At 43.0% G+C, this 11,635-nt stretch overlaps 1 protein-coding gene across 1 annotated transcript; it reads left to right on the top strand.

Moving 5' to 3' along the window:
- The first annotated feature begins 1,395 nt into the window (after window positions 1–1,395).
- On the top strand, window positions 1,396–6,402 carry LOC110721375. Its single transcript, XM_021900513.1, has 2 exons — window positions 1,396–1,584; window positions 6,004–6,402. The coding sequence occupies exons 1-2, from the start codon at window positions 1,396–1,398 to the stop codon at window positions 6,400–6,402; spliced, it is 588 nt and encodes a 195-aa protein (XP_021756205.1).
- The last annotated feature ends 5,233 nt before the right edge of the window (window positions 6,403–11,635 follow it).

Here is an 11,635-nt window from a genome sequence, read left to right as displayed (position 1 = left end):
ACACATTATAGTGAACCCGTAGCAGTCCAGACTTGACTCACGTGTTCACTCATTCACAAAGCCCATTTGCCCATTTTAACTTTTTTGGCTGTCCATGTGCTACGAACAAGGCCCAAGAATAACTCACTCAGTTGCAATTTTCATAAAAAATATATCATCTCCGTTAATTATTATTTATTATGAGTAACTTTAGTATATTTTGTTTAAAAAGCTATTTATTCTTGAATAATAATTTCATCCAGTGATATTTATGTAAAATTTCCCTATTAACTAAAGTTGTAACTCATTTTTTTTATGCACAATAATTTAAAGGAGGGTCGTAGGGGTTCTTTGAAAATTGGATATTCATTTCGCTCATCCTCATGCCCGTTATTTTCTTAAACCTCACAAGCATGTGCAAAATTTTATATAAACCTGGTTGCACCTTACTCAAGGTATTTTTTTTTGCTCATTTTTAATGAGCAAGAAATATACCAAATGAGCAAATTACCACCCTTGGTGCACCTATTTCTATGTGCAATCAGGTGTATATAAAAGGTTGTAATTGTCAAAATAGAACCAAATAAGGCCTTGTCACTTACACTTCCTTTTCTCATAATCAACCTAATATCATCATCATACCCTTTTCCCTCCTTAAGATCACAATCATCATCATAGCAAGCCATAGAATCTACAAGTTTATGGTTCAAGGATGCCAATTGAACCTATAACTCACCACCCCTCTTTATTATCTCTTTAAGGGACAATTCATTCTACTAGTAGTTTCCATTTGGGTTTTCATAACTTCTAGCATTCTTAAGGCGCGGTACTTTAAGAACTCGAATGTTCTTGAGGCTCTAAGGGGATACGACCCAAGTTACACTTGGAGAAGTATGTGGGGGGGCAAAAGGGCTACTTCGAGATGGCCTTGCGCGGAGAATTGGTGATGGTGGCTGTGTTCGGGTGTGGAAAGACCCTTGGGTCTTAATAGATGGTCGGCCTGCTGTGCTTCATATCCCGGAGGGGGCTGATGAGAACATGCTGGTTCGAGAGCTAACGTATGGTGGCTGTATGGCGTGGGATGCGGATAAGGTTTGCTCGGTTATGGGAAATGAGGTGGGGACTAATGTATTAGCTATTCCTCTACCTTGTATGAGACAAGCTGATGGTGTTTATTGGTGGCAAAGCAATGATGGGATATATTCTGTACGCTCTGGCTATTGGCTGGCAAAAGGTGGGGTAGGTAGTGAGCTTGCTGGTTTACCTGATGGTGCATGACTATCAATCATATGCTGTAAATGTGTTTCATCGTATTGCTGCGGTGATGGCGCCTAGTAGCAGGTCTAATTGGAGTTGTCCTGGCCTCCAATTAATGTCCTTAAAATTAATGTCGATGCTCATGTCCCGAATAATGGTATGGCTGGTCTTGGGGTGGTCTGTAGGAATGCTGAGGGAGGGATTGTCGCAACAGCTACCAAGAAGGTTAGTTTATCTTCGCCAGAGATAGTGGAAGCTATGGCCATTCGTTTTGCAATGCAGCTAGCTCTCAGGTTGGGTTTTGGAAGAGTGATGATAGAATCTGACGCCATCAATGTGATAAAAGCTGTGACTTCGAGAGAGTGTGGCCTTTCACCTATTTACTCCATCTATGATGATATTAGTTTTGATAGAGCTAAGTTTGATTTTTGTAATTTTTTGCATATTAAACGTTCTTGTAATACGGTGGCTCATCTTGTAGCAAGAGGGGACACGGGGGTTAATATGAAAGTTGTACGGCTGTGCTCCTTTCCCCAAAGCCTACAAACTTTGGCGGAAATGGACATGAATTAATTTAATGAATAAAGCTCTATCTTCCTTTAAAAAAAAAACCTCTAAACTAGAATACATGTCAAGACCTTTAATCGATTTTCGTAAAAGAGTGTCTAGTCTAACAATAGCAGTCGAGTCTTGGGGAACAGATTCAATTAAAGGTATATATGAGAGGTCGTAGTCACAATGGGAATAGCCCATTCATTCAAATAGGTTAGATCCACAAAAAAGAAAAAAAATTGGGCTCACAATAAGGATTATTGAAGCATACATTGTTATCATATTGAGGATACATAGCTTGATAGTACAATTAAAACTTTAAAAGCATTAAATATTTATAATCCCCTTGATTCTCAATTGTATCCATATCAGCCCGTGACTCAATACAATTCACAATTCAAAACTGGAAGAAGGAACATTTGAGATAAAAATCGGATAAATTCAAGTTCATTTATGAGATACACAATAATTTATTTATCAAATTGCCATGAGATAAACAATTTTAGTTTATTTCAGTGATTAACCTAGACTTCCTGGTAAAATCTAAAGTAAAAATAAACAAAGTGGCCTAGACTCACCTAATTAACACATAATCAATGTTAGACGAAGTCCCCAGCACCGGAACCATTTGATATACGATATATTGGTCGTTGGGCAAGCTAAGATTTAGCTTTCAATAACTAACCTACACTATCAAAGGCAGCATTCAATCGGCAAGTACATGATTGAATAATCAACAAGGAATGACTTTACTAGACACTGAGATACAAACTATAATAAGATAACTCAATCGGAGTAAGAAATTTGGAGGAAATGTATTACTAAATTAAAGCTACATATGAATCTAGGGTCAACAAATCAACAATTACAGAAGTACTCGTATAAAGGGATGTAAAAACAAAGGGAAAGCGCTAGGGATGACGACATACGAAAAGGGGCGTAAATATAGTCATTCAAGCAAGTACTCAATTCATGTCCTCTCTCGAGGGTGCACAAGCAAGAACTAAGCTAGGCACTTAGAAGAATAAACCAATCAAACTATATACATGTTATACGTAGTACTTTTCTCTCCCACAGTCCCACTAATTCCACTTTCGTTACGTTTATATTAGCTCTCTCTCACAATCAACTAAATATAATTCCATCGACCCATTAACTATGCTTTATATTATAAAATCCTCACTTTGGTAGCGACCTTATGTTTTTTTCTTAGATTACACCAAAACTAATGTTGCGATGGATCCGAAATGAAGTGAGTATTACCTAAAAGCATGTACCATTGTAGCTGTAGAGACTATAGTTCAAATGTTTTCCTTAACCTGGGAATTCTTAGATAATCTATTCACGTCTGACTGGGTTGGCCTTTTTGGAGAGGCCCAAATGCAATGGATTATTTAACAAGAAGTTCAATGCGAAAATTGTAATAATAAGAACATGTTACTTGGGGCCTTTTGGGCTAAATAAGCAATAAAATAAAGCAAGGCACACATTGTAACAAGATAAAGTCCATACAGTAGCAGTGTTAAAATTTGAAGATTCCTTCTTGCAATAATACTTGCCTAAAGTTGTACACTTACATAATACATTCCTTATTTTACTCCTGAACAAAGTGGGTTGAGTGAGATATAAATTTTAAAAAACAAACGAAAATGCACGGGTTGCAAGTATACGTGAGTGGATGAAATTAGTACTAATTTGAGCTTATTTGGCTTTACAATAAATCTATATAACAAAACATAGCAGACATCAGCCAATACATCTGTTTGGGTCCAATATAGCCTAATTGGGCAGGCCCACAAATGATCAAATAATCTCTAAGGTTCAACTCTCCAAATAGCATGCCAGAAGTCAAAGTAAAGCGACCCAATCCACGTGGCAAGCCCACATGACTAAAGAGCCCATTATCCATATCTTATGTAAGGTATAAAAGCATTAACACTTCTAACCTTCATGGTATCCACATTAAGCCTCAAGCATTTATTCCTCTTGCATAGTATTCTCTCTCTAGAAAACACTGTACTAACTTCGGCATCGAAGGGGCCTTCCATAACACCACCTCTGAGACCAGTTTACGTGTGTTCACTGTGTAGGAAACCCTTGTCCCAGTCATCATTTGGGCCGAGTCCAGTCTTCATCCCACTTTAAAGGTCCATCTAAAGGACCCATTATTTTTACCCAAAACATTTGGCGCTATCTGTGGGGAAGACAATAAAAAACAAGCTAAAAATCCAATCACTTAGCAACATGGCTAAGAATTCGAAGAAAAATACTCCTTTTTCCTCGTCGTCCAAGGCGACCTCATTTGAGAGAGCCTTGCTCAAGCGCCCTTCGCGCAATACCGGCGAGCCGTCAGGCTCCCGTCGGGCAACATACTCAAACGCTAGGGCACCAACCCCTAGCCACCATTCGCGATCTCGACCGATGGGGAAACCCCCGATGGATCCCTCATTGGAAGAGGTGGCGAAGGCCATCGCAATCTTTATGGAGTTTTTGCAGGCCAACAAGCCAACTCCACCTCTTGACTCCTCTACACGCACTAACACAATAGAGCAGCCGCGTAGGTTGAGAAGGAGGACCAGCCTTGAGGACGGAGAGCAGGTTCCGTCCCACAAAGAGCTCGGAGAGCACTGGGAGGAGGGTGCCTGAAAACTGACCGGGAAAGAAAAAGAAACCTCCAGTTCTTTGAGGAACCCGAAGCCCGGTCTTTTAAAAGCAGCAACACCGTGTCCTCGCTACCCGAAACCGTTCGCCAAAACGTCCACGAACGCATCGGCTCGAGGGAGGTGATCATCCACAACCGCCTAACATACCCTCACGAAAGTCAACCTGCGCCCACTCACTCCAAGCCGAGGAAAAAATTGATTTCCACCTCCGGGGGGGGGGGGGAGGGGACGAGGTCCCAATGGCCCGAACCAAAGGGAAGGCAGTGATGACACCTTCCAGGTCTCCATTTGTCTCATGGATTCTAGAAGAGCAAGTACTATCAGTGAAAATCCCAGCACACATTACGTATGATGGGACTTCGGATCTGAAAGAGCATATAGCCTTTTACGAGGGGCACATGTACTCAAACCCCAAATCTGAAGCAACCTGGTGCAAGTACTTCCCTACGACTCTAAAAGGTGTCACGCAGGCGTGGATCACCAAAGGGATAGAGGAAGGATCAATCACTGGATGGGAAGACCTTTCCCAGAAGTTCAAAAGCAAATTCTCAATGGCAAACCGCCGAGAGAAAACTACTGCTGAGCTTATGAGCCTGCGGTAGGGAGAAGAAGAAAGTCTTAGGGACTACCTGACTCAGTTTAGCAACGAATCCTCCAGAATCACAAATTTGAACCAAGGGTTGGCCGTTTTTGCGTTGCAAAACGGATTGAGCACGGGAAAGTTCCTTGATTTCATGGTCATGCACACCCGCAGACCTTGGAAGAAGCCCTCGATGCTTCGGATAAGTTTATCTGAGCTGAGGAATGGAATAAAATCAAGTCCCAACCTGGGACTAGTAAGGCAAAGGGATATCAATCCAAAGGCTAGGGCCATCAGAAAGGGAAAGTGAAAGCCTCAGAACCTTCTTCAGCTCCTGAGACCAAGAAGGAGAAAACCCCATTCTCGGGGAAATATGAATCATACACTCCTCTCGCTCTTCCATGTCCTAAAATTTATAGCATAACGAACAACGATGAGAAGTGGAAGTAGCCAAGGGCACCACCCTCGTGGCACCAGAATAGAAACAAAGACAAATGGTGTGAATTCCATGATGCTCATGGACACAACACCGAAGAGTGTATCCAACTGAAGGATCAGATTGAAGATCTTGTTAGAAAAGGATACCTGGAAAAATACCTCGCAAACTACCGCGAGGAAAAGAAAACCGAGCAAGATTCTCGACTACAACTTGATTACAACTGAAATAAAGACAAGACGCAGAATAAAGAGCATCCTAACATCCTTGTCATCTCTGGAGGGACAAGCTCCCGAAATGCTCGCAAGCGTCACCTGAGGAGTCTAACTCACCAGGTCAACTATGCCTCGGTTCGAGGCCCAAAATCTTTAGTTCTGAACATCACATTCTTAGCCGAAGACTGCGGGGGGGGGGGGGGGGGGGGGGGGGTAGCATACCCCCATGACGACCTATTGGTCATCATAACAGGGATCGCCAACCATAACGTCTAGCGAACTCTAGTTGACGGTGGTAGTGCAGCGAACATTCTATTTTAGGATGCCTTCGAGCGCCTCAAGCTTCAGACCAAGGACTTGAGTCCAGTTCCCTACTCAGTCACTGGATTCAACGATTCTTCGCCCTGCCTCGATGGGAAAATTACTCTTCCTGTTACCATCGGCACGGATAGGGCAGCAAGGAACATCGTGGCCGAATTTTTGGTCATCGATGTTTCATCGGTCTATAATGTAATCATGGGAAGGCCCATAATCCATCAGATCCAAGGGGTCGTCTCCACGTATCATCAGTTAATGATATACATTTCGGATAAAGGTTTCGCTGAACGAATCCGAGGGAGTCAAGAGGCTGCCCGAAAATGCAACTACAACTCCGTCAAGTCTTCAAAGGACAATCATGAGGACGAAAACGGAGACAAGAAGGAAAACCAAAAGGAATGAAACACGAAAAAGGTGAAATGCTTGAGTGCTTCGGCTCAGGGTACCCCGCCCAGAGAAAAAGCAACAAGGAAAAAAAAGGCTTGCTCATCTTTTGAAGTAGCGGACTCAGGGTATCCACAAGAAGGCCGACCGAAGTCAGGAAAACCTATTGACATCGACAGCAGGCCTGACAATTAAGAGTCCGGTTCTAAAGCAATTGAACTGGACCATCAGACCGAATCAATCGAGTTAACCGAAGGAGACCCAGAAAAATTAATAAGCATTGGGCTCGGACTTGGTCCAAGTATCCGAGTCGAGCTTATCCAGCTCGTTCGAAACAACTGAGATGTGTTCGCTTTCTCAGCTGTTGACATGCCTTAGATTGATCCGAACCTCATATCTCACAAGCTAAATGTCGACCCAAGTTGTCGGACAGTTAAGCAAAAGAAGCGAAATTACTCTACCAATAAGAACCATGATATCGCAGCCGAAGTCAAGAAACTTCTAGATGCGGGCTTCATTGAACCTTGCATGTATTCGGAATGGTTGGCTAATGTGGTGATGGTTTAGAAGGCCAATGGTTCCTGGAGAATGTGCGTTGACTTCACAGACCTGAATGATTTATATCCCTTTCCGAGGATCGATCAGTTAGTTGACTTGACAAGTGGTCATGCTCTGCTTAGTTTCAGCATGCATTCTCATGGTATTATCAGATCTTCATACACCCCGACGACCGAGCAAAAATGGTATTTGTCACAAATGTCGGGGTGTTAATTCAATTACAAAATGACGCCTTTCTGGTTGAAAAACGCCGGGGCAACTTATTAGAGGCTGGTTGATCATGTCTTCGCCAAACAAAAAGGGCGTAACATGGAAGTCTATGTTAACGATTCCATCTTCAAGATCAAGAATGACACGGACCATGTTACAGATCTAACCACCCTAAGAAAGCATCAAATGAAACTGAATTCGAAGAAGTGTGTCTTCGGCGTGAAATCAGGCAAGTTCCTCGACTTCATGGTCATTAAGAGGGGAATTGACGCCAATCCCGCCAAAGTTCAAGCAGCACTAGACCTTCCCGAGCCAAAGACAAAAAGGGATGTTTAGAGACTAACCGGGAGAATGGCTGCCCTGTCCAAGTTCATCTCTAGAGCTTCGGACAAAGGGTTACCCTTCTTCAAGGCTCTTAAGCTGCCCAAAACCAAAGAGCTCATTTGGGAAGAAGAACAAAAAGAAGTCTTCAAGCAGCTCCGTGAGCATCTGGCTCAGCTCCCAACATTGGCTCGACCAGTCGAAAGGGAGACACTGTACTTATACGTGGTGGTCAGCCCAGCCACGGTAAGCACGGTTTTGCTAAAGGAAGAAAATAAAGTTCAGAAAACGATCTATTTTGTCAGCCACACTCTGATAGATGCCAAGACCCGCTACCCTTTTCTCGAAAAAATTATACGCAGTGGTGGTAGCTGCTCGGAAGTTAAGATCCTACTTCGACTGCCATCAGATAGTGGTCTTAACTGATCAACCTCTGGAAAAAAGTTCTCAGCAACGTGGAAAAATCTGGCAGATTGATGAAGTGTGCTTTCAAGCTTACTGAGTTTAGCATAAGCTATCAACCGAGAACAACCATTAAGGCACAAGCTTTGGCGAATTTCTTGGCCGAATTCTCATACTAGGAAACGCTAGATGATGAAAAGAAAACCTAGACCGTTTTTACGGATGGATCTTCCACCGTAAATGGTTCGAAGGCGGGGGTAGTACTTACCTCGCTTGAAGGAAAGTCCTTTAAGTATGCACTCAAGTTCGCATTCAAAGCTTCAAACAACGAGATAGAATATGAGGTAGCAATCGCTTGCCTAAAGCTGTGCATATCACTGGAAGTCGAGCATGTCTGTCTCAAAACAGACTCTCAGCTTGTCGCAAATCAGATTCGAGGCGAGTTTGAGGTGAAAAAGACCTCGATGATCGCTTACCTCGCGAAATTAAAACGATAATTGCGAAACTGAGAACTTTTGAGGTCGAGTTGATTCCACGAGGTCAGAATGTCTAGACTGATGCACTCTCCAAACTTGCAAGTTCACCTCTGACCGAGCTGAATCGATCTGTTTATGTGGAGGTGCGCCGGGAAAGGAGTGTTGATGAAGCACCTGAAGTTTGCACCATCACACCAAAACCGAGCTGGATGGATCCCATCCTAGCATACAAACTTCGGGGAGAGTTGCTCGAAGACAGAAACTTAGCCTGCAAGCTGAAAAGAATTAGTTCTTGGCTCATCATGTTCAGAGAAGAGCTATTGAAGAAATCATTCTCAGCACTATTACTAAAATGCGCAGGACCAACAGATGGTGATTACATCCTTTTGGAAATCCACCTTGGCATCTGTGGAAACCATATCGGGGGAAGAACCTTGCCTCACAAAGCATTAAGAGTAGGGTACTATTGGCCAACCATGATCCTTGATGCAAAAGAGTTAGTGAAAAAGTGCGTGAAATGCCAAAAATTTGCACCGGTTATTAATTAACCAGAAAGGGACCTTCAGCCAATTCTGAACCCTCTCCCATTTGCTCAATGGGCTGGACATTTTGGGGCCATTCCCCGATGCTCCTTATCAAAAAATGTGGATGATAGTTACCATTGACTACTTCAGCAAATGGATTGAAGTCGAGGCAGCTTCGAAATCATGGAGTAGACTGTCAGAAAGTTCATCTGGCGAAACATCATCACTCGCATTGGAATTTCGAAGGTGTTTGTCTTCGATCACGGAAGGCAATTTGACAATTTGCCGCTGAGGCGGTACACTAATCAGATCGACATTAAGTTGGCTTACTCTATAGTCTTCCACCAGCAAGGTAATGGCCAGACTAAAGTTGCAAACAAGCATATCCTTAATGCATTCAAAAAGAGAGTGGAGGATCAAAAGTCCAAATGGATTGAGGAGCTCCCTGGTACTCTCTGGTCCTTTCGGACAACTGAAAAAGAAGCTACGAGACACTCACCCTTTGAGTTGATGTATTGGTCCAAAGCTGTACTCCCAGTAGAGATAGGCACCAAAAGCTTGCGAGTGCATAATTTTCAACCGGAGAAAACGAACAACTTCTGAAAGAATCTGTCGATTTTCTGGACGAAGTCAAAGACACGGCCCGAGATAGGATGGTAGCCTACAAGCAAAGAATTAGCAAATTCTAAAACCGAAGGGTCAATGAAAGACCACTCAAAGTAAGGGACTTGGTTCTTCAAAATGCCGCAGCAGTCCAAAATGGAAGAATTCATGGGAAACACTCTTGGCTACTTGGGAAGGGCCCTGTGAAGTCTATGATGAGCTTCAGCCTAGGACTTACCGACTTCGTCAGCTGGATGGAACTGAGCCAAAAAACCATTGGAATGCTGATGCACAAAAAAAGTTTCATGTGTAATCCCTTCGGAAAGGAACAATCTATGTAAGTAAACCTTTTGCAAATCAATGAAAAGGCCTCCGAGCCATTTTCTGATAATTCTGCAAAAAATTTATCTCTTTGTTTTATCTGTTTACAAGGAATTACCATCGGAACGATTCGAGGTATAGCCCATCGGCGACATTGTACTTCGGATCGCCGCTAATTACGCCCAACAAGGAACAATCGTTTCACAACCGAAGTATAGCCGGCCAACGACATTGTACTTCGAATAACTAGTTCGTTGAGGCAAAGGGCCCGTGAACGAATCTGAGGCATAGCAAACCACTGGCATTGTGCTTCAGAGGGTCACATCTGAAGTATAGCCAACATTGGCATTATGCTTCAGATAATCATTCCCCCGCAAATATTTTTAAGGTTGAGAGACTACTGTTCTTGGAGTCTACGATTTCTGAATAGCGAACTCATGAACTCTTCAAAAAAAAAAGAGAGCTAAGAATGACGCTAAGCAATGCAGATAAGGGGCTGAGGCTTAGTCCATTTGCAAGAAAGTTAGGAAAGTTCAAGCTAAAAATCCGCATTCCATAACTCTGAAATCCGAAGCCGGTATCTCATAACTTCAGTTTTCTAGGGGGAGGGGGAGAAGAGGTACGCCAACTAAATAGTCAAGTGCTACTTAGTTAAATTCAACAGATCAAGCAATAAATTTCCCAGCAAAAGTTCAACACGTACTTAGAAAATTTTGAAGAAAAAAGGAACTGCGAATTGTGCAAAACAACTACGAAAGAAAAACTGCATGCAAGTCAAGATTAGCCTGCAGCAAGTTAGCTTGGTTATCCAAGGTACAACAAACCAAGTTCAGAAAATACAAACGAGAACACATTCTAATCGGCAGCCGTCCACAAGACGGATAATAGCAGCTGCCGAACTATGCACAACTATGCAGAATTCAAAAGCAATTGAAAGGTTTGTACACAAGGCTAGCTGAAGCAAAAAGAGAGGAAAGGCAAAAACAGTTATGCGGCATATTCTAAGTGAAGCTCTGAGATGATCCGCAAGATTCTGTAGACGGCTGCCTAAATCCCTATGCTTCAGCATTTGTAGGATCCTGCTCAGGAGGAACACCATCTTAGCCTCCAATGGCTGCAACAGCTGAGGAAGATGCAAAATGCAGTAAGGGAACCACTTCCTTTTCTGCCTCCTCCTTCTCACCCTCTTCCTTAGCCTCAGCCTTGCCTTGGCGAGCCAAGTAATCCACCTCAGCCTGTCTAGGGTAGACCAAGTGTTCGTCCATACTATCCGATGCCCAGGCCTTCCACCTATTCCTAGTTTATGTTGGGATCGAGGTGAAACGCCAGTCGGTAAACCATGTCAAAGCCAAGGTCATACCTCACTTGGTAATTAGCCTCAATGAGAGTTCGGCATCGAAGGAGGGCCTTGGCGCCTTCCAGCATCCCTTTCATTCGACAGTAGGCATCCGCAAATCTACCCTTCGCTTCGATTGCCTCTTCTTCAGCGGTAGCAAAATTCTGCCGAAAATCTTCATTCTACATTAGCTAGTTCTCTTTCATCTGCTAAACCTGGGCTTTTGATTCAAGGACGACGACATTCTCGAAATTCAGCAAACGCCGAGCGCGAACTTTGGCAGTAGATACCCTTAGCTCAGCGTCAATCTCCTCATGCTGCTACTTCAGCTCCTCGTTCATCTCCACAGCAAGGAAGTGGCTCTGAATACCATACAGGAGTTAAAGGCAGAACAACCGAACCTAGTGAGTTCACAAAAAAAAAAAAGAGAGAGAGAGAAAAAAGAGAAAAATTCCTTTTTACAAATCAAAAAAGCAATGCTTACCTGCATTAGATGTCGT

The sequence above is a fragment of the Chenopodium quinoa genome, unplaced genomic scaffold, assembly GCF_001683475.1.
Source record: "Chenopodium quinoa cultivar QQ74 unplaced genomic scaffold, ASM168347v1, whole genome shotgun sequence".
Taxonomy (NCBI): Eukaryota; Viridiplantae; Streptophyta; class Magnoliopsida; order Caryophyllales; family Amaranthaceae; genus Chenopodium; species Chenopodium quinoa.
Note: the sequence above shows the minus strand (reverse complement) of the source record. Positions and strands in the feature narration are given on the sequence as shown.